This window comes from Apis cerana, linkage group LG3, assembly GCF_029169275.1.
Source record: "Apis cerana isolate GH-2021 linkage group LG3, AcerK_1.0, whole genome shotgun sequence".
Classification (NCBI taxonomy): domain Eukaryota; kingdom Metazoa; phylum Arthropoda; class Insecta; order Hymenoptera; family Apidae; genus Apis; species Apis cerana.
The window spans coordinates 12054855-12082765 of NC_083854.1; the positions used below are offsets into that span (position 1 = coordinate 12054855).

At 35.3% G+C, this 27911-nt stretch overlaps 3 protein-coding genes and 1 pseudogene across 4 annotated transcripts; 3 read left to right on the forward strand and 1 right to left on the reverse strand.

Annotated features, from left to right (window-relative positions):
• The first annotated feature begins 940 nt into the window (after nt 1-940).
• LOC108001902 (protein obstructor-E-like) lies at nt 941-4239 on the forward strand. Of its 2 annotated transcripts, XM_028668755.2 has the most exons (5): nt 941-1158; nt 1220-1313; nt 1954-2757; nt 3309-3726; nt 4098-4239. In XM_028668755.2, exons 3-5 carry the CDS (start codon nt 2505-2507, stop codon nt 4123-4125), a joined length of 699 nt encoding a protein of 232 aa, XP_028524556.1. In that variant the 5' UTR covers nt 941-1158; nt 1220-1313; nt 1954-2504; the 3' UTR covers nt 4126-4239. The 2 variants fall into 2 exon arrangements, with proteins under 2 accessions (XP_028524556.1, XP_061929066.1); XM_062073082.1 differs by having other exon boundaries at nt 1220-2757.
• LOC108001904 (protein obstructor-E-like) lies at nt 4180-13037 on the forward strand. Its single transcript, XM_017063218.3, has 7 exons — nt 4180-4441; nt 4551-4699; nt 4773-6522; nt 8258-8476; nt 10240-10507; nt 11808-11942; nt 12031-13037. Exons 3-7 carry the CDS (start codon nt 6465-6467, stop codon nt 12047-12049), a joined length of 699 nt encoding a protein of 232 aa, XP_016918707.1. The 5' UTR covers nt 4180-4441; nt 4551-4699; nt 4773-6464; the 3' UTR covers nt 12050-13037.
• Nucleotides 12362-23225, reverse strand: LOC108001903 (protein obstructor-E-like). The gene is made up of 3 exons (XM_017063217.3): nt 23082-23225; nt 15007-15417; nt 12362-13467 (listed from the first exon to the last, which is right to left on the reverse strand). Exons 1-3 carry the CDS (start codon nt 23131-23133, stop codon nt 13157-13159), a joined length of 774 nt encoding a protein of 257 aa, XP_016918706.1. The 5' UTR covers nt 23134-23225; the 3' UTR covers nt 12362-13156.
• A 246-nt stretch (nt 23226-23471) lies between these two features.
• Nucleotides 23472-25884, forward strand: LOC108001906 (uncharacterized; annotated as a pseudogene).
• The last annotated feature ends 2027 nt before the right edge of the window (nt 25885-27911 follow it).

Genomic DNA, 27911 nt, shown 5'->3' on the forward strand with positions numbered 1-27911 from the left:
TAAATACCAAAATCGAAAAATTAAAATTTCTTGATTATATTGTTGTAAACTATATTGTTGTCATATTAAAATTCAAAATTTTTAAATTTTCAAAAATTAAAAAAAATTATATTGAAAAATTTTTATTTTTTAATTTTCTTTTGTAACGATTAGTTTCATCTTAGTGTCGTGCATCGATGTTCAAAATTGCTATCAGCGAATGATTAATTCTATTCGTTCATCAATAGATGGCGCGTTGGTGTCAAAAATTTAATGTCAGCAGATGATTAGTTCTGCTTGTTTACTGCCAGATGGCTATAGTATTTCTATATTGTATAGAAGTCAGTATAATTTTTAAAAGTTTCTTATAAAATTAAACTCACGTTTTCTTTAGAATACAAGTTTTAATTTGAGCTTTTCAAGAATTAAAAATTTATTCGAGAAACGAGGGATAATTTTTCGCAATATTTGAATATTTAAAGGAAAATAATATCGAAAGAAATTTATTACGAATATGTCTATGATTAATTACTTTAATTGATAAATATAAATTATTAATCGTTAAATATTATATACATACAATTAAAAATTTTTAAAAAAGGATTACAAATAAAAGATTGTTGCATAATCTTTAGAAATATACTATCCACATTTATCCGAACAAAAGAGGTATTCAAAAAAAAGGTATCGACCTTTGACATTATATCATAAATCACATTACATCGAATCATCTTATAATCATACAATTTTGCTATTTACTGTTCTTTCAACTAATAGTAATTTTCTTTTAATACTTTCCTTTTTCGAAAATATTTATTTAGCTATAAAGATTTTTATTACGAAAAAGAAAAAGAAGAAGGAAAAAATTAACGGTTCATAATATTTATCTAAATCATTCTTGCATCATCCGCCATTTCTAACCATCCTTTCTACCATCTCTGTACATATATCATCTCGTATTCGCAATAAATCACAAACGGCAGACCGACATGTCGTGACTCTGGCTAACTTTACAACGCGAATTGAAATTGTTCTGCTTTCTCGAGCCATTAGTCACGGGATACTATTTTTAAAAAGCGATCGCTTGATGAAAGAAGAAAGTAAAATGGTATTTTTATTCAAATCGTCTAACGTTCTTTTCTTCACGTTTCGTTTCATAATGGCGCATAGGCGCCACAGGTACGAGCCTTCGTACATTTCATTACCCATTGTCTATATCATAACTATTTTTCGATTGCAGAGAAAAACGAAAGCAAAGTTATAAACAGTGGTCGCGTCGAGGAAGGATAATATGGAAATATTCAAAGAATCCGGAAGAGAACGTGTGCACAGAGGTAACGATATTAACGTTCATGGACACTTTCGAAGCGTTGCGCAAATATAATTTCACAAACGCGGACGAAATCCTACATTCTCTGATTGATTGAAAGGAGATTTGATGATCATTCTTCAATCGGTAAACTTTAATTGGTAAACCTGTTAAGAAATAATGAATGAACGTTACGTCTGTATTATTCTTCGTTTTAATACTCCTTTCGAGTCGTTAAACTTTATCGCCTTTTGTTTTTGGACAAATATATATATGTAATTATAACTACGTAACTACGTCCATTTTATTTCTGCAATTCATCGTTTCAATTATAGTTTTATCTATTGCAAAATTAAATCTCTCTAATAAACAAGTGTCACGTCCGTTTCTACGATCGATACTATTATAAATAAATTAACCGTTTTTGTCAATAGATTTCGAAACGCTCGTCAGTTGGCAAGCGATAGACGTACGTCGTTTTAATCTATTATCTTCGTACTGCTTTGTTTCAAAACCGTTTATCTGAATCGCGTTCAAGAAACTTTCTATATTTCCTCCTTCTAATTTTAATCTCTAAACGTTTTAAAACTTCAATTTTATAAATTATAACGATTTACTCCACAACATCTCGACAACACATCGACAACAATTTCATCACTTTCCAGCGATACACATCCCCTTCGATTCCTGAATCTTCCGAATCGGACAATCGATCCTGGCAAATATCCCGAAGCTTATCGCGTATTAGTGACGGACGGAAGAGTGGGGGGGATGGCGCGCACCCGGAAGGAGACGAGCGGCCATATATAAACATATACACGTATGTACACAATACATATGTACCTCTCCAGTGATACTTGTTTACCAGGCGGAGAGATAAGAAGAGAGGCGGGAAACCGAAAGCAGGCGGGCAAAGTAGCGACGTTTAGTCGAGGAAACGTGGATATATCGGGCACTCCCGTGGAAGAAAAGCAAGTAGTAGAGCAAGCGAGAAAGGAGTTTCGGCGAAAGGGGAAGGGGAGGGGGGGGTCGTGAAATGCAAGCAAGGATGCAGAGGTGGTGTGGCGAATCAGGACCAGTTTCAGGCCTGCGCTCACTCTTCATACCCACGTTGCTGCGTGCCGTAGACGGATCGTGAGAGAAGAAAGAAGAAGAAGAAAAGGAAGAGGAGGTGTCGAGCGGACCGCGAAGGATCGAGAAAAGGAAAGAAGGGACCATGCTGGCTCGAGGCGTTTTCTCCTCGATTTTGTTGATCAGTTGCGTGACCTTGGGCAGGGCGCAGTTTCGGTGTCCCGAGCCGAAAGGTTTCTTCCCGGACCCGGAACAGTGCGACCTCTACTTCGCCTGCGTGGACGGAAAAGCTGAGGAGAAGCTTTGCAAGGACGGGCTCGTGTTCAGGGACGACAATCCCAAGAAGGAGCTGTGCGACATCCCGGCCAACGTTCCCTGCGGAGACAGAACTTTGCTTCGTAAGTTATCCAGTGTACTTTTCTCCAATTTTTCCAACTTTTCTAATTACCCTTCGTATAATTTCGAAGCAAAAGAAGATACAACGAGTGTTATTACACGAGGAGAAGAAGAAGAAGAAGAAGAAGAAGGGGAGGACTCGGATAGCTTGGAAACTTATTCGAGACCGATGGTGAAAGTTACGCGAGAATATTCCGGTCACATTGTCCTACGCCTGCTTTTTCGAGAAATCCCGAACACGGAAACGTGAATCGAATCTCGGCGAAAATTTTCGAGAGACGATGCGATCTAAAAATGGAATTCGAATAATCGAAACGCGCGCGCTCCAAGAATGCCGATTAGATTGTAATTTCGGAATGGAACCGGTTCCCCCAACGAAGTTAAATTTTATTTATCCTCTCCCCCTTCTTTCTTACCGCTCGAGTAAATTTACATGCTAATTTCCCCACCGAGGAGTGCAAAAAGGAGAGATCTTTTTTTAACTCTCTTCGAATATTGACTACATGTTTGCCCACTGTCGAGGAGGTTATCGATCAAACGTAATTATTCACAGAGGAGCCGCAGCCTAGCAAAGGATGCCCCCGCGCCAACGGCTACTTCAAGCACGAGGACCCGACCGCGTGCGATCGCTTCGTGAACTGCATCGACGGCGTTGCCCAGACGATGCCCTGCCCGCCTGGCCTCATCTACGAGGACAAAATGTCGAGCTGCGTGTGGCCGGCTGACGCGAGCAGACTGTGCGAGAACGTGAAGAGGGACGTCCTCGACGACGGCTTCGTTTGCCCTGACGGGGACGTGGCCGGCCCTCTGGGCAGGATTCTGCCCCATCCGACCTATCCGCATCCGGACGACTGCGCCAAATTCTACATCTGCAAGAACGGCGTGGTGCCGCAGAAAGGCCAGTGCGAGCCTGGCACCGTTTACAGCGAGGACAGCTTTAAATGTATGGATCCGGAGAGCGTTCCTGGATGGTAAGCTTTCTTCCTTTTCAAACAGATTCTGCCCTCCTCCATTTTTGCTCTAGGACATTTGTAGGTTGGTAATTCGTTTCTCTAAACTTGTTTTCTTCTATGATTGTATTTTACACGATCAAGAAATATCAGATCCTTTGAAATTTGTGTAAAATTGAAATTTTTCTTTGTTTTTCATCAACTTGAAATTCGTTTATACCTGATGAACTGATCCTTCTGAATGCTCGAGTTAGTTTCAATTAATTTTAAAATAGTCCTATCATGTGAATATTCTAGTTTAAGAGGGGTGAAAATTTTAACGAATATAAATTATGCGCGTAATTTAAAATTCAATAATTTTGATTTTCGTCGTCTTTTCTTTCTTGTTCCAGCGAGGATTACTACAAGAACAAAAACTAATTGAAAGACAAGGTGCCAGTTTACTCAGCGATACGTCTGTGACGCTTAATTTTTTTTTTTTTTTTTTTTTTTTTTACATTTAGGAACAATAAACCGGTGATACACTTACGTAAATGAGTGGCCTTTGCATACACCTCCCACGATAATTATACCTTTCTCCTTATGTAAACGGACACTACGTTACAGAAATTTATTGCGCCTGACAACTTCGTTGCGGCTTGCTCTCATAGAAAGATCGATATAACCACGAGTTTAAAAGTTTGCCATAGAAAAACATTCTCATGTTTTTCCTCTCAACGCAATTATCACATCGAATGTAATTCAAAAGTGATATATATATATACATATATACATTTTTTAACGTTACAACGAAAAATTGTTTCCCTCAATTATAATATAATTAATAATTCGGTTTCTCTTTTCAGATTGCACGTATAAAGAGACATTGAATAATCGAAACAAAACGAAAAAAAGAGAAAGAAATTGATCCCGTTTGAATACAATAAGCGCTTATAATAATTCCTCCGCAACAATTTCGCTCAATTCAATCTTTGATTGCAACCTTTCTCTTTACGTAATAATTTTACGATGAAACAATTCCCTCCTATTTCTCCGTCGAAAAAATTGTGAAATCTCTCTTATTTCAGAATCACCCTCAAATTATTACACGATACATTTTATACTGTATACTCGAGAAAGATGAACTTATATTGCGTCAAACGAGATTAATTAACCCGTATTAATTAATCGTCGAAGAGGATGGACACGTTCTGCGAGGGAAAACGCCGCATGCAAGCATTGGTGGGAAACCGCTCGATTGGCCATCGATCAGAGACGTGACCGTGACGTATTCGTTTTCGTTTATCGGACCGGTTCATAACGTGGATCACGAGCGGTGATTCTCGTCGGCTTTCACTATCCGTGCCGGAGCAGATCTGGTTCCATTCGAAGAACGGGAGCTCCATTGCTCCAAGTTGCGCAACACCAAAGCCTCGAGGCTTTATAACCGTACGTATCCGCTTGTGCGTTGGACAAATCGTGCTCTCAGGTATCTTTAAATGGTTGATCGAAACGGACGAAAGAAGAGATTTACGAGCGGAATAGATTGGAAAGATATATATATATATATATGATTTGCTTGGATTGGATTTAGAAAATCTTTATTTCTTAAAAGTTTGCTTTGAGAAGTACGTGTGGATGGTTTTGTAAGCATTGATTAATGGAGTAATTAACGGCTGAGCTTAGCACGCTCGTTGTCACGCGTAAATACAACCGTGAGGGATACGGCATTAACTCCTTAACGAGTCTGGTGAAATTTTCTGTTAGGAATAGATGGGAGAATAGATCGATCGGTTATTACGATTTACGTATTATGTAGAAGGTATATAGGTTATTTTGTAATCGATTATCCAAGTAATACCGAAATTATCTGATGCAGATTAATTATTAAACTGGAATAAATTTGTTTTAATTAAGGAATGTGCATGAAAATGTTAACAAGGGGGAAATGTGAAATTACGCGATGTTACAAAACATGTTATTTACCAGTTTTGCATATTATCGAGGTATTCCATCAATGGATTCAATTTTAAGATGCTTAACGAGTAAGAAATATCATAGCGTTTACGACCCACCGATGGAAAAAATGTTTTCTTTTTCTTTTCCCGTTATGTAATTCTTGATTATTGTCGTGCAACTTACGCGAGGCGTAACTATAGGTTATCGACTCTTTTAATTTTCCAAAATGTCAATGCGGTTACGTGAAAGCTGGTTTCCTCTTCTTCTTGTGCAATCATTTTTTATAATATTAAATCTCGCTTAAAGGGTAAGTTTAAAATTTTCATTCCAAAAAAAAAAATTTCTTTGTTTCCTCCCGAAATTGAAAATAGATAAAAGAGAATTTCCTTTTTCTCAGAATTTCCAAAATCGAAGATAGATACGAAAAAAAAAGTTTCCTTTTTTCCTGAAATTTCTATCGAAGATAAATGAAGAAAAAAAATTTTCTCTTCGAGCACAGACAGAAGAAAAGAAATTTTTTCCCAAGAAATTTCTATCGAAGATAAACGAAAAAAAAAAAAAAAAAACATTCTCCTTTCCCTCGTTTCGTTTTTCCAAAATAATTGTCGATCTTAAAATCTCGGCTCGCTCGGCTTCATTCGGTTCGGTTCACCGAAGCCGCACGAAGAAATCGAATCGGAGAACCGATGGTACACATGGTGGGGTAACCAGAGAGCAACTATACCGAGCAAGTGAAGGGAGAAGCTCTCTGTTCCGAGGTCGGTAACTAAGTGTCAGTAGTCAGAGTCGACCCGAGTGGAGGATCAGACCGAACGAGCACTATGATCGAGCATCGGAGGAGCGTGACCCTATTGGCCCTGCTGCCTTTTCTGCTCTCAGGTAACTATTTTTTTTCCTCTCTTCTTTCTCTCTCTCTCTCTTTCTCTGTCTCGATCGATCACCTTCACCAGTATTCCTCGACGAGTTGTCCTCGTGACGAAACCTACACTCCTCCACGAATGGATGCCCCGCGATGCGTCTCGAGAAGCGCATCGACCGCTCTCCGGGTTGCATCCCGACAGGCGTCTCGATTCGATCGTTCCTCCGAGTTACGACATCCATTTTGTACAATTTCAATAGCTTTCACCTCCTCTCGCCATATGGTTGAGTCGAGCCGACCTATGATATAATGGCGGAGCCTGTCTACCGAGCAGAGTTGGATGAAATATTAATTTCTTAAAATTTGGAATAAAGGTATTCTTAATATCTCAGAACGATCCAATCATTCAAATTTTATACATTTCTTCTTTTACGATTAAATGAAAACGGTTTTTCGACGAAATATTGTAATTTATTGAGATAGAAATGTAACTACATATATTTGTAATTTATTTTCATGATATCATTTTGATTATTTTGATCATTTATATGTGAAATGGATAAGTATAAATATTACAGATATCGATATTTCTAGCGCAATGCTCGAATAAATTATTCGAATAATTCATTGGAATAAGTTGAACCGTTTAAATTTTTCCCATCACCGCTACCGAGTTTGCATGCCTCGTTATATTATACGAATGTATGCATCGACGATCACGATTTACTAGATATGTATTATTCATGCTCGCACTATTCAGACGGCATGGCACGTTATCGCTTTTCTTATTCTTCTTTAAATATTTTTATATCTTCCTCGTTGTCTTTTTTTTTTTTACTTCTGTATTTAATGCTATCTCTGTCACACTGCCTAAGAGAATTCATCAATATTTTAGATTCATATTGGTGATAATTTTCTTCGTGTTTGCTGAATATTTATGATTCGAATGCTCGTTTTCATCGAATGTTGAAGATCTTATTCAAGATCCATGTGTAGAAGGAAAAAAATCAATTGTTTGAATTGGCCAGATCTTCCGTTTCCCAGACGATCGCTCTAACCGTTAAGCTATCCAAGGCCGACTGGCGATTCTTCCTCTTCTAATCTACGTTCGCATCTACGTAATAGATGCGAACGTAAACAAAACGCCAATACGCCACAGATGTTACTTTCGCGCGTCAACAAAATATCTCGAATTCACGCGATCGATGTAAACGAAACATTGTTAGTTTCTCTTTTGCTATAACACTTTTTCTCTCTGGCTGTATATTTTTTTTTCATATTTATTTGGTAGAAATGCACTTGTAGCATTCTTCCTTTAAACTTCGACCACCAGCAATTTGCGGTTTCCGCCAAATTACGTTTTTACTTATTTGTTCCTCCATCGCGATTACTCTCCATTCTTTCCTCCGTTGTTTCGACGTTTTTTTGCTACCAAATCGAAATCACGAATCTTCACATTTTTTTTCGTTTTCATTCAATGTCTGCAACCTTGACTCGCTTTCTCTATCTTTTTGCCCGTTAAAAATATAATCTTATGCTCCATGCTCTCAAGATAATGAATTTTAATATTTTAATACTCAAATTATTTTTTTTCCAAATTCGAAGAATATAATAAATTTAACCTGGCTTTTGAATAGTTCCTATACTTAATTTTTTTACCTATATTCTCAATTTTTAATTTTCATTGCACATATTTTTCTACGATATATACACGATTTATGTTATATCATTTTTTTCCATTTTTTCGACATATAGTCGAGGCGACTACCCTTCTGGGGGCGCCACCGTGCCCCGATCCTCACGGAGTTTTCGCGTATGCCCACCCAGAGAATTGCAACGCCTTCTTCCTCTGCACGAACGGCACCCTGACCCTCGAGTACTGCGAGAACGGATTACTTTTCGACGGGCATGGCGCCGTGCACGATCACTGCAACTATCACTGGGCCGTCCATTGCGGGGATCGCAAGGCTGACCGTAAGTATCTTGTTACGCTCCCGATAATCGCAATGTCACAATGCTATATGCGTATATAAGAGCGTGAAGGTTTTGTCTTTCCAACTCGATCTATCGACGCTTTGAAATATAGAGGGTGTCTCAAAAATAAAAACATTAAATCTAAATTAATTGGAAATTCTTGAGATAATTTTGCTCAAGTTATTGACAAAAAACAACAGACCATGGAATGCGTAACCTAGTCGAGCGGTAGCGTTGGGTACGTACCGTCGACCGAGCACGAACAAGTCTAAGCAACATATATTGAGTATTATAATTTATTCATTGTTCGTGATATGATAATGAAATATAATTTTTTATCGAAAAAAATATTTGTATTATATTCAAACACTTTTTTTTGACATATATTACTTTGATTTGTTCGTGCTCGTCGGCGGTATATACCCAACGCTACCGTCGCGATTCGACTAGACTAGACGCGCTCCATGATTGGTCTGCGTTTTTTTCGTTAATAACACCCTAACGAATTTTCTTGCAAAGGAGAACGTTGGCTGAAATTATTCGAAAAATATTTCCAATTAATCTTGTCATATTTTTGAAACACTCTATATTATCAATAGCTTTGAGTTTTGAAAATTATTTTGAAAAATCTTTTGGAAGATATATTATAACGTTAATTATCAAATTGACATTATTCTAAGATAAATTTGTCGAATATTTTTAAAAAATTTTTCGATATATTTTATTTTGTAAAATTGATTTTTATTCGAATTATTCGATGCATTATTCGATGTACTTTTCGCGATAAACGACAAAAAGAAATATTATATACGATAACAGTTTTATCGTTTGAGAATAGAGTTGGGAGAGAATTAACTCGTTCAAAAAGTAACTAGTTAAAAATTTCGAATAAAGTTACTTTGAATAATTATTTATTAAAATGCTTGAATAATGTTTACTCGTAACTATTATAGTTAATCAGCTTTTCATGTAATCTCAAACCGTTTAGCGATTACAATTATTTGCAATTATCATTATGTTTTGAACAATAAATTATTGAAACTATTTAACTTATCGAAATTTTATTCATAAGTTCAACTATTAAATTTTAATATCACTGTTTGAGAGGAAATATAGGGAGGTACAAAAAATTTGTACAGTGAAAGAGTAAAAGTCATATGGAGGAAGAAATTTAATAACGTTTATGGCGTTTTACTGGGTCGCGTCAATGCCATTCGTTATAGACTTGCCGTCAAGTAAATTGCGTTGCTACGTTATTGCGACATACTTTTTTGTGTATACCTGTTTGGTAAAACGATTTAACGATTTGTTTTTTTAAAATATAATCAACGATCACTTTTACTTTCAAGAATTTTATTTTCACTCGACAATTATTATTTAACAAACTTGTCTTTAGTTAAATACGCGAACAAGAAATTGTAAACTGATTGATGTTTGATATTATATTTCAATTTTTCTTTTCAATAAATATTTTCAAGATATATTTTCTTATTTGTAATTTATGATATAATATACATATATTGTGTTTCAATCTTCTTTAAATAATTATATATATATTTTTTCAGAATAAATACACGATACTTTATTTATCTACATTTCAGAAATTCTATTTATATAAATCAATCGATAAAAATCATACACACCTGTCATCACTAACTTTTTCTTCGCTAAAACATCCATATAAGAAGATATATCGATTCGCTTTGAACGAGAATGAATTTGCAATAAGAAAAAAAAAAAAAAAAAATTACATTGTTTTTCAGTGACACCGATCAGCAGTCCTGGATGCGAATATCAATTCGGCCTTTACCCTGCGAGCGATGCCTGCAGCACCACCTATATCAGATGCGCCCATGGCCATCCCAACGAAGATCATTGCGACGCAGGATTGGTTTACGACGCGAAGAGTCACAATTGCGTCTGGCCCGATCAACTGTTGCCCTACTGCAATCCGGAGGAAATAGTCGGCTTCAAGTGTCCTCACAAAGTGCCTTCGCACAGCGCTGCCGCCAAGTTCTGGCCCTACCCAAGGTAAATCGTTTTTCAGACAATGGAGAACGGAGAATTATTCGTGAACTATTTGTAAATTCGTATTCGATTCTAATGGATACGCGTGGGCGATGTTCGGCGAATAAGAACAATGGGTGGATTAGGTTAAGTTAGGTTAGGTTGAGCAAGAACGGTGTATCTATTTCTCTCGAAATGAATCAAATGGCAATCGTATTTCAAAAGTGACGAAACTTAGAAAAGTTGACGAGTTTATATAACGGAGATGGGCAAGATTTTAACGATTGAAGTTAAACGAAGTTGTACAAAAGTAAGTAATGAAAAACGAGCAAAGTTATGCGAAGAGTTAAACCATAATAGCTACGAATTATTCAAGCATTTTCATATGTAATTACTTAAAATTTATTCGAAAAGGTTATGTTACTTGAATAATTTATTATTCAAAGCATCGAAGAAAAGGTCAACTGTAATCGGAGTTGGACATTAATCTATTGAAAAAGTGACTAGTTAAGAATTTCGAATAAAGTAATTTAAGTAATTACTTATTAAAATGATTAAATATCGTTTACTTTTCGCTATTATAATCGATCCTCTTTTTATATAACCTGTTTAACGATTATTATTATGTTTTGAACAATAATATAAATTATTGAATTAACTTATCCAAGTAATTTTATTCGTAACTTCAATTATTAAATTTTTCTCATTATAGAATACGAATGATTACTAAAAATTTTTTAAACTTGCGATTTTAATTGTAAATTAAATCCGTTCTTTTATTATTCCAATTTTTTCAAAGAGAAATATTTCACTACTTCATTCTTATTTCATTCTTAAGTCTCACGTCTTCGAAAATCTTTTGAAATCTTTTTCTTATTCAATGTTACCCGAAAGAGATATACCGATTAAAGGGAATTACTTGCATGTCATCTCTAAAAAGTAAAAGAAGTTTCAGTTTCAAGTTCTTAAATATTGTATGACCATTGCTTGTATATTCGGTGAGTAAATTAAAAACCGGTCTACCCCCGCCTCCTCGAAGGGATGAATCGAAGAACACCCGCTGAGAGATGACACATGTTTTACGATTATTCACTTTCGTCGTTTCTTTCTCTGCTTGTATTACAACCGCGATAAAATGTACATGCGACGTTGCGTTCGAAAAGCACGATAAGTAAATGATACTATACATCTTTTCTTAGTTAATGTTCAATTTTAATTTTAAATGTGATATTTTAAAATTAAGCGTTTTAGAAAGGATATATATATATCTGGATAATTTAATATAAATTTAGTATTCAGTATTTTTAGAATATTTAATTTTTAGATTCCCCGTACCCGGAGATTGTGGAAGATTGATCACCTGCGTTGATGGTAACCCACGTTTGCTCACCTGCGGTGATGGAAAACTCTTCGATTCCGTGAGCCTGAGCTGTCTGGATCCTGATGAATTGCCCCACTGGTAACGCCCCTTTTGTTCTTTTTTTTTTTTATTTTAACAAAAGAAGAAATAGAATTGTACGAGAATTATCTTCTTCTCTCTGTTTCAGTGCCAATAACAATCTTTGAATTACATTCGTCGTCGAATTCTGCAAATTTTCTGGGATCATCGTTTCGTTCATCGTCAATGTTAAAAATGATTAAGAACAATTTAATTCTTTATCAATCTAAAAGACGAATTACTACGCTTTAAATTTGATCATCCATTGTTGTAACCACCGTCCAATTGAAACGATTGTTCTTCTGTAGTTATGGAGAATCATTATTCTATAATTTATTCGCAAAAATTTATTCGCATTTATTCTAAGTGAAAAGGAAAAAGTTGCTACAAGAACAACGATGTGTACAACGAGTTCATTCGAATAAAAACGTTGTCGCGTGTACAAAAAAATATACAACGTACACTTTATTTCAACGAGTCTACATTCGTACAAGTGTGAACGTTTTGATATTACTTATAATTAAGGCGAGAACAGGGTGAGAATGGCTAAGAGAGAGAATTATTTACATTTCGGGGGTGGCGGTGAGAAAGAGAGAGAGAGAGAGAAAGAGTTACTTAATAATAACAATAATAAAAGAATATAAACGTGATATTTTCCATACGATTTACCTATTTATCTTTTTTTTCTCTTTCTTTTTTTTTTTAACTTAAACGTACGTACATTCGTGCTCGTAGAATCGACGACAAGAAGAAGAAGAAACTGATAAAACGAGATTGAAGAAGAAAGATCGCTAACGCCTCTAATTAAAAACATGCTCTATAACGAAGCTTTGAATATACATATAGAGTACTTGAATTCAACTTTTTATCCTCCCTCCTCTTTTTTACGAGCCGCATTAAAATTCTCCTTGCTCCAATTTCTTTTCATAAATTACTCGATACGATTCGAAACTTTGGAATTTCCAAAAAAAAAAGAACGCTTCTCGCCGAGCAACTTCTTTCTTTCCGATCCTTTTAACCTCTTTTCTTAAACAAGATTTTCAAGAGTTTTCTCCTTCTACTTTCGAAACGAAAAAAAAAAAAAAACGAAAGAGAAAGATAACACCAAAATAAAAATCTCGTCTATCTCGTCGTTGGAAAATGTGTTGCATTTCACGAAACGAAAGATATCACCGGTCGAAAAGCGTACGATCGAAAAAAAAAGGGGAAAAAAAAAAAAGAAAATGTCGGATCGTCTAATTTCTGGGGCGAGCTCGAAGCGGTATGGGCAATGCGCCGGCTGGCAATGGCGGAACGCCGGGCGGAAGATTCTCTTCCTCCGCTTCCTGCTCGTTCCTTCCGTCGGGCAGATCGCCCTCGAGGTTGGGTGGGGTCGTGGGTACGTCACAGTCCTCGGTGGGCGGGACGACGCACCTCAGCGACCTTCGATCGAACACCAGCATCGCGGGGCATCTCTGCAATCGCGGGTATCCACCTTGACATTGCCAGTAACGATTGCACGATTTGCCCAGGGGAACGTTCCCATTCGCGTCGTCGTTGCACAGGGCTGTCGAACGAGATAAAAAGATTGTAAATGAAATATATAATTGGAGATACAAATAGAATATATTGTGACGTATGTTTGGGGGAGAAATTGAAAGGGAAGGTAACAATTTCAGATTTTCATGCAAGAGAGAATTAAGTGAGTAAACTTAATATTATGGAATATTAATGGTATTAATTAGAGTGGTAGTATAAAAATTTAAAAGATTTAGTAATAAGGTGGATGTTGTAATATTTTGGCTATATTTATATAAATATTTATATAATTGAAGGATTCGATAAGAAGAGTAGGATTAAATTAATATCATGGAATATTTTAAAAAATTTAAATTAGTAATAAACAGATAGTATATCAATTTAAAATTAAAAGGATTTAAATTAATAATTAAAATTTCATTATTTCAGTTCACAATTGAGGGATCCGGTATAAGAAGAATGCCATATGTAATATTAATCAAAAGACTTTCGAAATTGCATTTCGATTGCAATTTTTTAATCCAAACTTATCGATATATCCAGTGCATTTTGAAAATATTTTCATCTTTCAATTCCATTCTTAATCCAAATATGTTCATCCAATCGATGATGAAAAATAAAACGAAATATTCCAAGATTAATTAATTAATTTTCTGCGGGTTCACAGATAAATCATCGTGAATCTCTTCTCTTCTCGATTTGTCACGGGTACACCGTCGAGACGACGGCGACGACGATGCGTGGGGCAGACGCGAAGGCGAGCTCGCCTCGAATGCTAATTAACGACTCGCCTCTTTTCCACCGCGGAGGCCACTGACATCGTGGCTCGCACACAGAGCCACGCGCGTGTACCTATTCTTATATGCTTACTTTCGAAAGTGAGAATGATCGTCGTCCCCTCTGGCAACGAGTTTCGCGAAAGAGAGGAGAGGGGGGAGAGAGAGAGAGGAAGAAAGAGAGGACGAAGAATTCCCTGAATCGGGTAATTGAGAGGCTCGTACGGTAGAAAAGGTGTATGAGACATCGATTTTTCGTTCATCGATAGTTTCTGTTTAACTTAACATTCATTACATCTTCTCGTTTTGTAAGATTGTGTATGTTTTATCGAAAGAAGTTTATTCGTACGTTTTAATTGGAAATATCTTAATTTAAAAATTCTGATTTTAACAAAAGTACGTCGAAAGATCTTTTTACAGCAATGAAATCAAAAATTTATTTCTGAATATTTTTCGATTTAAAATTTTACTTCGTTACAAAGTTACGTTTAAAAAATTTACTTTAAAACTTTGTACGTTGACTTTACCTCCTTTAGTAAAAAAAGAAAATTGCTTATATACGACTTTACGTACCAATAAAATTTCATTATGAATAAAAGAAAGCAATTTCGAATATTTTCATAAATGCACTTGTTCGTTATTCAACTTTTCTCTAAAATCGTTTTACGAGTGAACTATCTTGAATGAATATTATTTTCAAAAAGGAAAAAAAAATGAAGAAAGAACCTTAAGCTAAATTGAAAACTTTCTAAATTTCTTTTCAATTTTTTATCATCTATGGATTTACTCACGATGCTTTTGACATCCTTCCACATTCTCGGGCCAATCGCAAGACCTTGCCCTCTCGTTGTACAAAAGTCCACCGATGCACAATTGTTCCGTGGCGGTTCCGTTCCAACAGGTCCAGTATCGCGTGCACGAAGTCTCGTGGCCGAATATACCATAGAGCCAGTCGCAATGCTCGGCAGGGATCGGTGGATTAGCCTGCCGCTTTCCGTCGCAATAGTTCGCCCTCCAGGGATAGTCGCAGCCTTCGGTCACGCCTCGATGCTTCCCAGCGAAAACAAGACCGTTTGGACAGTCGAATAATTCTGGACGCCCGTTCACGCATTCCCAATAACGATCGCAGTACTCTATGTCACCGACCACTCTGGATTTCGTTTGACAAGGATCTTCTTGCTGCTGTTTCTGCCCCTGCGATCCTGCGAACGTGTAAATAAAATGTATATTTTTAAGAATTGGATCGAAATTAAAAGTGTATTTCGATTATTATGCAGCAGGGAAAATGTTAAAACGATTTATCACGTGCTTCGAATATTTTCTAATAATTAATTAACGTAAATATCGTTATTTGTTAGTAGAGGATGAAAGCAATGACTTAATTTATTTATCAAGAGAAACGATTCTACGTATTTCGATAATTATACAGTGAAAATGTTATAAATGAAATGCAGTAATTGAGAATGAAAGTAATGATAATTTAGATTTTTAACGCTTGGTGTATCTATTTATAAATGATTGTAACTCGACGAACGAATTGCAATATTAATCAAAAACATTTTCTCAATAAATAATATGAAATTCATCATTTTATTTAATTGTTTCAGTTAAACTATGTATTATTCATTTTTAGAGAAGATTGGAGTTATACTTTCGATTATACTTTCCATTTTGTAATTCGAAAAAAAAAATGCAAATAACCTTTTCAAATTGGAAATCAATGCTTAAACTTTATTTTTTAAAACCTATAATTTTCATAATTCATAAGGTGTCTACATGCGATAAAGAATAAATCTACAATTCAATGAAAATGATTGTTAACCGTTAACGAATACCAATTACGAAACGCTTGGCGGCGAAAATCAAACGCATTTTTCAATTCATTATAGACATAGCGGATGAAAGAGTGTCATTGCACGGTTTTCCAAGCAAGCAGGAAATTATACGTAATCTCCATTGAGAAGGCCAAACGGATCGCGATTAAATATCAAGTTGCACGACGATACACGTTCGTGTTCTTTTCTTTCGATTCAGGAACACGTTCCCGCCGACCGTGAGGCATAGTAACACGATTTCTTCTGCCTGATCAGATCGAACATTTCTGACTCATCGTTCATTGGCCAACATCGATATTCGCCAACCAGTCACGATTTTCTTCTTGTCGATATCTTCACGCATGGAATAAACTTTATCGTAAATATTGTTTTCTTCGACTGCTTATTCTCGGTTAAAAAGTACATACATGCTAATAATATTCGTTCTTGAAAAATATATATACGTAATTTGCAAAAAATATTCTTTTCTAGTCAATCTTTTTACCAACTAAAGACGTCTACGATCAATCGTTGTTAAACGAAACATGTTCGCACAGTAATAGCTGCCAACTGCTAAAATAATCAAGTTTCTCCTCTTCCAAGTCGTTTGGCTAGTGGTAAACGTTACACTAGTACGTAACGCGTTACAAAATAACTTTCCAAACGCACACAATGATCACGTAATACTTGGGTCATCGCAATTGGAAGATTTTTCTTTTTTTTATAAGAAAATTGAAGAGGAAGAAAATGTTGTGAAAGAAATTGCACCAGTACCACATAGTAAGTCTATCTTGAAATCTATCTTGAAATCTAATTCTTGTTGATAAATCATGATAATATGCGATGTACTATACAGGAATATGAATCTAATTTATTGCGCACATTACCAACATCCTCTCGAAATAAATCCGTGTGAAATAAAATTGCAACTAGAATATTAACTAACGCGAGATATTAACTAAAGAGATTACTAAAATATCTTTTTCTCTCTCAAATACATCTCCTCGTGAATGATTCTATCCATCTTCAACTCGTCCATGTAAATATTTTTTTCGAAAAATTTACTTTTTGAAGATTCAATACACTCTCGAAGAAATCAATTAACTTAGAATTTCGATATCGATAAAATAATCGACAAACCAAGAAGATTTTTCGAACAAGTAAAATTTTAATCACAAAATTCTTAATATTTTCTAAGACTCGATGTTTCTAAGACGTGCTCGAATAATTCACGATTACCTTATAATTTCGATAATTGAAAATAATCGATAAAAAGATTTTTCAACTCATTCCTAGTCCAATTTCAGTAGTATAGAAATATAACGCAAAGCCAAGTCTGTGCTCATCCCGGTAGAGGTTAATCGTCGAAATGGAACACGGTCCTGCAACTGATGCCGTGAAATTAATTTACGCGAAGGCACAAAACGATGCAATCGTTTAACCGCAGGAGATTACACATAGTAATATCTCGGTTAATGGACACAATTCGGTCGAGGGATCGGTTAGAAAAGTAAATAGTAAAATAAGGTGGGAAGGTAGCTCGTAGCTCGCTCCCAAGAGAGCACGGTCTCGAGTGAAAGTGTCTAGCCTTGACTTGCAACCTTCAACCCGCCTCTCCCCCCTTCGTCAAATCGAACAGCGCTCGAGTTTTGCTCTAACGCCGTTCCCATCTTTCGTTCAATCAAATCAACGAAACATCGATTTCGAATGATCGAAATTGGACGAGGAAGTAGGAAGAGAAGAGATAAATATTACGATAGTTGTTCGACGACTTTCTCGACGAACGAATGTGTTGATTATCGATCGTCGTACGATGCTCGTTTTCTACATGCCAGTCGATTACATGTATGTAATCGATTGATGCGTAAATAAAAAAGGAAAAAGGAAAATAGAGTAACGATCAATATTCGGAGAAAATATAACGTAAAAAGGCTTTAAGAAAGATTCTGTGAATTCGTTTCGTGTTTTGCAAATGGAAATTCACAAATAAAAATTTGACACGCGGCGATTTTATGTAATTCAGAATTAGGTTAGATTAGATTAAATTAAATAAAACGAGATTGTGCGAAGCAAATTAACGAGCGATGAAGATGATCGTGTTGTCCGCTCGATTTCGAGGTTCTCTTCTTCGTTTGATCGAGAATGTCGATCGGTATTCCTTTCACTTTTTTGGAATGCAAAACGAACAGAAGAAGATCGAAACGATGGACGACGTCTCGAATTGAATCTCGATCACTGGCGAGATTAAAGCAGCTATGTCCGTGAACGAGCTTTGAGATGCGGTTTGTTTTCGAATGAAATCATTTGCTATTTTTTTTCTCTTTTTTTTTCCTTTCGACTATCCTTGACGGTATGGTTAAAACATAGGCAGTTGAATGTCAAGGATGCATGCACTTCTACAAAGTATAAAACAGAATAATCATTTTGAATGATATTTAGAATTTATAAATTCAATCGGTTTTTTAAATCAGAATTTAATAAGAGTAGAAAGAAGATTATAGATTTTTCAAATATAATCAATGATAAATATATTTATTGACAAAAGTTAAGAGTAAATTAATCATTCATTTTTTTTATTTGTTCTTTATGGATATATATATATTTGAAAAAAGCTTATTAGTTATTGATATGTGATTTATTTGATTTTAATATAATAAGTCAAACATCTTCCATTAAAAATTATCGAAAATTAAATACAAGCATGCTTGTAAAAAAAATAAATTAATAAATTTATATAATAAAATTATCATCCCAAAAAGATACATAATTTTCTTTCATTTCTCAGAATTACATACAATAAATGATAAAATAAATAGAAGCCACGAAGAATTTCGAAAAATCACAATTTGATCATCTTTGATCTATTATGAGAATGAGTGATACGAATAAATTTGCAAAAAATTATTTTATTTTTTAATTTTTATCAGTATGTTTTCAAATTTTCAGAGTTAAACAAATAAATCGTGAAACGTAATCGAGGAGAAGCAAGTGCAACACCAGCGCCTTTCCAAACATATCACTGCGCCGCCATTCGAAAACTAGAATGCTCGACAGAATGTTGCTCCCAATGCAACAATGTACGGGGTTAGAATAATCGGTTTACCTCGCGTGCCAGAAATTGTTTCCGCACGTGACCTCCTGTATTTGATATTTAACTCCTTGCGTGACCGATTAAGAGAACGACGAAAAGTGAGAAACAAGTGATAATCTTTTTTTAATCGAGAAAATAAAACGGACTCGTAAAATTACAAACTTCATTTTAATAATAAACAATTGTAATTTTATTTGAATCATCACTGTAGAAATTATAACATTTTAACAAACAACGTTTTAATGTTTATATTTTAACAAACAAATGTTAAAATTGTTTGTTGACTTTGTAGGTGGACGCATCCCTGGTTAAGCTAGGTTAGGTTATGCAACGAAGATTCTTATTAGTAGTGTCGAAGCACTGGGATACTTTCCTTTCCTTTACGACTCCTTCTAAAGAGGTAAGTGTTCGCAGTAAATCGTTAGAGTCTAAGCAACAAGAATCAAAGGCGAGTATGTATCTGTAAAATCTCTAATTGTTTGTGTTCCACAAACAACACGTGCAGTTTATTATGAACTATTCATTTCTTTCATCCTTTCCTAATACTCGACGATTATTTCTTTCTCTACCAGTAGAAAAATTAATGACCAATTGCATTTCTTCGTAGCTTACGTTCTTCTTTACCTACATCTATTCAAATATATTTTATTATTCCATAAATATTACAAATGTCACTGTTTGGATCACAGATGCTATTCGTTGATTCCAAAGATCGTATGCGGACTCGTGTATCTCAGAAACATTGCAGAATTAGTTATGCATAACTCTTTAAGAATGTGTAACGTCCATATCTAATAGAATGGAACGTATGCAACATCACATAACGTTGCCTCGCGCGAGATATTCGAAGAGAAAGGTCTTTCCATACGCTTTTCCACGAGAAAATTCTCTAAATCGATCCATGGATCGTGAGCTTAATGCTTGTACTTTCCCAGTAAATAAATATTTTGTCATTCTTATTGAAATCAACTTTCCACCAATTAGAAAACCGTAATATTTCAGAAAATCGTGTCTCGACCCATTCCATTCAAAACTAAATCGACGAGATTATGTGCAATTTCGATCGAATTTTTCTTTTTTTTTTTTGCATGTTTTCAAACAAGGACAGGTTGGCAGTGGTTCTCAACCTTTCTTAGAATGAATTCACAATTCTTTTTTCGTAACCGATCTATCTGTTAATTTAATTTAATTTAATTTAATTTAACTCTTTAATTTTTGTATTTGCGTTACGTGATACGAAGAAATTACGAGAGTTGGCTGAGAAATGCGACAGGTTTAGAAAATGTTGTGTAGAAAATTTATCGCATACCAAACTAGTACGACAAAATGTGTAAATGTCACGTTTCACCGTTTCATTTCTTCCTGATCGCGGAATATCGACATATAGCATTCCTGAATCCAGTAACGTGATATATACACAGTTGTTCTCAATCTTTCTCTTTCCACGTGAAGTCCAACGTTCCAAGTGTTCGGAACGATCCAAATGTTTACGAGATACGTGCCACTTCCTTTTTCTTCTTCTTCTGTGCGTCTCGTGTCTTTCTCTCGCTCGAACGTTCTATGAATGTGTCGAGAAATAATTTTCAAAGAAAACGTTCTTTTTGACGATTGTTTTTGTTACTTATGTGATATAAAACTTGTTTTGGTAAACAAGATTAATTATATAACTTGTTCCTTTGAAATTAGCTGATAAAATTTGATCAGAAAATTTAACTTTTCGCGTCTGAAAAAACATTCACGGCTATAAATTAATGCATATTAACCAACGTCAACTCGTGAAACGATCAGTTTTTCTAGAATGATTTTTTCATGTTTTTTTTTTTTTTTTTCAGTCGCAGCAGCCTCCTTTTACTTCTTTTCCATGCGCATAATTTGTTCCTTTTTCTTCGACTCGAGGTTACGTCGAAGAACGTTTCTCCATCTCGTTTTCCCACTAATCAACCATTTTAATAGCAGTTTTTCTACGTTATTGTGGCAGAACTTCCGGGTCCAGCAACGTCGAAGAGTGTATTCATGCGCGACGATATATTTCCGGGAGAAATACAACGGTATATAGTTTATTAGCCTAGAATTTTTATCAGGGCGGAAGGAAAACAATGGCGGAAATCGGTCGAAATAATTCGATTGTCTAGAAAATAATTTCTATTATGCAAAATTATGTAGTAGAAAGTAAGATCTATTACGTAAAGAGTTCGATGAGAGAAGGTTAACTCTTTTGAGATGTATTGTCTTCATCAGATTAAGATTTTTGATATCATTATACAAATGAAATTATGCAAAATTATAATATTTCGTAATAAAAGTGAATTTTATTATATATAAATAATATCGTTTCGAAGAATGTATCATAAAAATTTTTTATGTTAATAAGAAACTTTTTCAGAATAATGATATCCTGCCTAAGAAAAATCTGCATGCATTTTCACCAACAATAAGTTTACATGGATTTTACTAGAAGAATTGAATTATGCATGAATGTTGCCTTTTAAATGGACGAATATTTTTGGCATAAAGTGAAAGTATCGAAAAGTCCGTTTGATAGTTAAGTGTTCAAACAGATGTTTATTTAGAAAGAATTACGAAACAGGAAGTATACTCGTGTTTCATAATTGAAGAGGTTAGATATACAACTGACATTTTCTTATTTAAAACTTATATTAAATTAAATTCTTTTTTATTTTTTTAAATACAAAATATTTTTATCATTTCTAGATAAAAAATTGATCAATAACCTCATAGTCCACGAATGCAAAATAATCAAAAGAGAAACAGAGAGAGAGAGAGAGAGAGAAGGGAGGGGGAGAGAGAGAGAGAGAGTATGTGATCTGTCTGGTGAGCTACTTTCATATTTTCACTCCCAAGCACGGGAGAAAGTTCTCGAGATGTGTGAAACCCGGTGAATGCCCGTCATTGTCTCTTACGAAAACGCATGTAACAATTATTAGAAAAGGGACATTGCTTGAATCGAATTTTTTACTATAAACAATAACGGAAATTGTGTAACGAATAAAAAAATAGTCTGTAAGAATCAATAATCTAAAGCAACAGTTGCAGTCCATTAACGATTAATCAACATTATCTCGCAATCTTATTTGAAAAAATAAAAATTAAAATAATGATCAAAAGTAGGAAAAATGAATTTCTGTTTTGTTATAAAATATCAATATTAAAAGAATATTAATAGAATTAAAATTATTCAATCTATTTATTCGAGTATTCTACTACTTTCACCAATTGGATACTAGATTAAACGATTCGATTGATCATTGAACGATTCGATAAACAGTAACGAGAAAGTTATTCAGTAACTCGATCCAATTCATTTTTATTCAGGTAGATAAATTTTCAAATATTAACATTCGATGTAAAGTGAATAATGAAAGATTAATCGTGCGAAGGACACGCTATTCGATCGAGAAGTATTGCTGTTAAACGCAAAAAAAATCGAGAGGATCATCGTTGCGAAAGTAGGCCGACGCGCACTTTTTAGATCCAGCTGCTGTGAGAAACGCGATGGTCTGATCACAGAAAGTCCGTTTTCACTTACACTCGCGGCTCTCTGTATCGCTCAATTAAATTTAACGAAAAATTTGATCGATTCTTATTTATATTAACACGCGATAATGTGGCGAGACAAATGTGTGAGACAAATATAAACGGCACTTAAATCGTTTATTATGTACAAGCATTCTTCACGCGGACGCGCTGTGTTATCGTCCGCCACTCGGATGGTAAAGTTGTTTAATTTATACGAGCGATTGCTACCGACCGCGCATTCTTGCTTTAACGACACGATAAACAAGCATCGTGGTTAACGTTCGGAATGGAACGATTCATCCTTGTGGGAGGAAGAAGGCAAGAGAAACATGAGGTAGAGGAAAAAGGAAAAAGAAGAGACGGAGGAAGATGGAAGGAAAAGGAAGAGAGAAAAAAGAGCAAAAAGTGCGGTAATGGGACTCACCGTGCGCAACCAGGAACAGCAAGAGTAACGAGAGAGCCTGGGACGACACCATTTCTGCGACTTGTCTCCTGCTCGGCCTTGGACAAGACCAATTCGATTAACTGGAAATTGCTCGAATTTCGATCCGGTGGCCTGGAATCATCCAAAGGTGGGGCTGGAAGCGTGAAGCGGATTCTTATGGGTACCGAAGAAGCTCGGCTGATGAGTTTTCGTGTCGAGACTGGTCACTGGGAGAGGCGTTTGGCTTCGTGTCTTATATGAGCTCCCCACTCTTCCGGCAGGTCCGATCTCTGGCGCATAGGAAGGCCTCCCTCGAGAACACACCTGGTTTCTTCTATCGAGGACTACGTCGCGTACTTACTACTCTCGTTAAGTATCCTCCTTTCGTCGATGATACTTTGGAAATATCTTGGAAAACAAAACATAGTTGGTGACTCTCTCGTTCAAAACGCTGTCCTTCGTCCTGCTTTTTGCTCGACCGGCATTTCTACACATGGAATGGATACACAGCAGGTAAAAGGAGGTAATTCATAATACGCGGGATATTTGTGGAATTGAATGGGGAAATTATGAAAGTGATTTTTCTATTTTCTAAGAATTATTGAAATATTCCTGAAATGTCGTATCAATTGAAAATGAATCAACGGAATGTTTCGTACTTGAATTGAGTTAAATATATCAAACGATTGTATAATTTTTGTTTAATTGTAAAATTCATTTAAAAGATTTTAAATATTAAGTTTATTTTATACAATTTTTCAGAGGTTAACGTGATTAGATTTGACCGGTGTCACACGCAGATCCGTGGTTTCAATTTCATTGTAAGTGATTTAGCAAAGTAATTGAATTTGGTGTTTCACGCTCGGATACTTCGCTGGGACAAATTGCCTCTATCGTCATACCCGATCGTGTTTCACTTCCGTTTTCTTTTTTCCTTTTGTGCGAGCAAATATGCAGATATCCTTCCTGCTTTCTATGCCATCTCTCAAAGCTATTTTTTTTTTCATTATTATGCGTATCACATTATTTTATGGAAGATCAATTTTATAAAATTACAATTAATTACAAATTACAATTAAAATTAAAATATCCTACATCGTAGAATTTCTTCTATTATAAACAAATATTAATTGAATATTGCATATAATTAATAAAATTATTAATCTGATTAATTCAATTGCAAATATTATAGGAATGAAATTGTATCAGAGCATTCGATCTTCGAGAACAATCTCTCCTTGTTTAATTTCAGAAATTAAAATGGTAAACAAACTGATTCGATTAAAAAAAAATTGTATAAATTTCTTGACAAATTTTATTTTAGATTTTAATAGAACCGGCCTATTTATTTGCAGTTTCGAGAGAAGACCTTCACGGTTTCTTTCACCGTATCGAGTCGCTTCATAACTTGGTGAAAATCGTGGTGAAACACACTCTTGATCATTGGATGAAAATCACTGGCATTCATCTTCTTTTCACATTGTCGTCGCGCTTTTGTGTTCAGACGGAAGTGGATAAACGATCTCGTAATACCTACGAGGTATGATTCATAGTTAAGACAATTTAAATTTTCATAATAATTTTCCGTGTAAATTAATTATTTAATTTGGAATATTAAAATTGTATTGGTATTAATATTTTTTTCTCTCTCTCTAGAATTTTGTTTTTTAAACGATTTTATGAAGTGGAACAATTAATGGTAAATATAGCGTTAATTAATGAATTTCTAATTTCACGTCATTTTATTTATTAAGAGAATGATCATTAAATATAGCGCAGTAATAATTTTACTTACTAATCGCTCTTGTTCATTAACAAATAATAATAAAAAATATACTTTCCCCAGTGTATTTAACAACTCGCACAGCAGTCGTCTTTTAAATTATTCCATTGCTCGTTTCTCAGACTTGTTCTCTATTTGCAAAGGCTTGTGCAACTAAGTGAATCGTATTAAACATAACGTTTAAGTTAATTATTAATTCCACGCGAACGAATAACAAAGTAGTTTCTCCTTCCTTTCCATTCAACCTCTCTCACTCCTTTCACTCCATTCTCTGTAACCAACCCTGTAAAAATTTTGAAAAATTTCTCTCTCATGAAGATGACCATCAGCTGTAAATATTTACACTCCAAACTCGAGAAGAATTTTTCAATCGTAACATTAATTGTTCCCTTTTTTCCCTCTACAAAAATTCCTAGCAAATTCGTGTTGAATTGTTTAAAAATCGAAGAAAAAAAATGCAGTTTAATAAATGTTTAAAGTATCAATGAGAAAGATATTTATTTATCAGAAAGTTACGCGATATCGCCAAGGCTATCTGCCACTTTCTCATAGAACCGAACATAGTTTCAGTTTCTCAATTTACATAGAGAACAAGAAAGAGAAGATTTCGCAAGGAGCCGAATATTGTACTTCCCGGAAGAAGGAACAACGCTCGAAGCTCAAGCACGATATTCAACGAGGATTCTCTCGCTTTGTTACCTCCCTTTATGTAAGGAAACAGGAGGAACTAAGGACAGCTTGTTACCAGATGAAAGATTATCGCGATGGGAATGGTCACAAGAGGAAACGAGACACCTATGAATAAAAACAATGGCCGCCGAGTTTCGAAAGTCTCTCGCGTTTGTCTACCCCCTTTTCCACCCTCGATCTCCAGGCCTAACAATTACTCGTTATGCTCGTTAATTAATCGTGCTATCAATTGATTCACACCTTATATTGCATATACAGTGTTGAAATCGTAACTGAATTATTATATATCCCCTTTGTTGAAATAAACTTTGAGATTGTTTTTATATATAATATATTTGTGATCAGGTTTCATGTAATGAAAATATTTAACGATATATATGTAACATTTTATTGCGAGATAGTGGAAAACAAGTTTGAGATCTATCGGAAATCATTGTCAGGAAAATATATTTTTATTAACCAATATCGTTGTCTATACGATTATGCAAATTGTGGGATAATTGAAAAACATGTTGTCGAGAGAATTATTAAAACGATGATTTCTTATCGGCTACTTCATTACGGAAGACCGTGTTGATAGATTAATGGAAGGATGTCTGGTCTTATCTCATCCCGTCGGGCAACAGGCGAAAGATTTAATACTGTCGCATTAAGAAGACGTTTTAATTAATTGGGATGAGCGACGTCGTATTCTCTTTCTTTCGTTTACGATATTGTTGTCGAGATGACGATCGATCATTCGATTAATTTGCTTGGAATTTTTAACACGTTGTTTAAACACGTCCTTGTTATAATCTCTTCGACAATTGTAATGAGTTTCATCATTTTTTCACTATCAGCCTTCGCTCTATTCGGTGTTAAAACGATCGATAAAAATAGGATAAATTTGAGAGCCTCTGGTTCAGTCCCAGGCACAGAAACTGTGAGCCTGTGGCTCGCTATGACCCGGAGAGCAAGGACCTCTGGTCCTTGACGAGTTCGAGTCCGCCATTTCTTCTCTTTTTCTTATTTCCTCCTCTTATCTTTTATTTTTCTCCCTTTTACCGTGGACTCTCCCGTGTCTCATCCCACCGGTCCTTTACGTCCTTTTTAATTGTTTTATCGTCCCTCCATCTCTCTCTCTTGTTAAGGCACACTCATTAGGTCGCTTCATCGAAAAATCCTAACCTAGCAAACTTAACGATATGATGCCTTAACATCGATCCTTTTCGCTTCTTCGAATTTTTTGAATAATTGACAAACCTTATTTATCCGCTCGGTCGTGAATTTTTTTTTTATTCTTCTTTTCCTCCCTACTACTTTTTTCTTTCTGCAATATAAATTTCATTTGTGATCGTTACGGGTATGCAGTGTTGCGCAATACCTGCGCAATAACGGTACAAACGTGCGTGACGACAATCTGAAAAGCGCGGAGGAAGAAGGAGAAATCGGTATAAGGAATATAACTCGGTGTATGAAGTCATCTGCAGCAAGGATCTTTCACCTTGTCCACACTGTTCTAAGAACACCCTGCGTGGAACCGCAATCGAGTATGGTTACTACGAAGATACAACCGAAGGAATGTAACCCTAACGCAGAGGGAATTTGTTTTCTCGGTAGCGATGATGATGATCATCATGATGATGATGATTATGATTATGATGATGATGATGATGATGGTGGTCTCTCGGTAATTTTCTACGCGTGCAATATTTTGTTCGTCGATTTCTTTTATTCCTTTAACCTAACTTTTTTAGATAAGAAAGAAAGAAAGGTTAGAAAGATAATTCTTAGATAAAGTAAACATAGCTAAGGGAATCGAATGGAGACACGATTTGTATTAATCAATTTTATTTATTACAAAGCAGAAACAATACTTTGGATGGTCAATCGAGCAAAATTGTTTGGCTTGGTAACAAAGGAACGCGAGGAAAGGTGGTATCGGCAGCACCGCTTTAGGAGTAATTTCCCGTGGAACGAGCGCGAGGAAAAAAATATACGGAACGTTTACGATGTTTCGAAGAAGGCAAGAGTCTCATCCTCTCTATATTTCTTCGTTACACGATTATAAAGTAAGACACATAGTCGGTTAGATATTCAAAAGTTCTTCGATCTTCGCAGAAAAAAAATATAAGTTTGCGACCTCGATTCATATTTATATTTTATCCTTTCTCATTTTTTTGTTATTCGTTTTTTTTATGCAAATCTCTTCCATTGTGAGCAATCGTTATTCATACGAAAGAGATGATCGTTCAAGAATTAATATCGATGCCAATTGTGAAACCCAACTCTTTCTTTCCTTCCTTTTCTCCCTTTCTTTTAGAGACCAGGATCTTCTGCGAGGTGTTCTTTCGAAAAAAAAAATGCACGAGCGATGA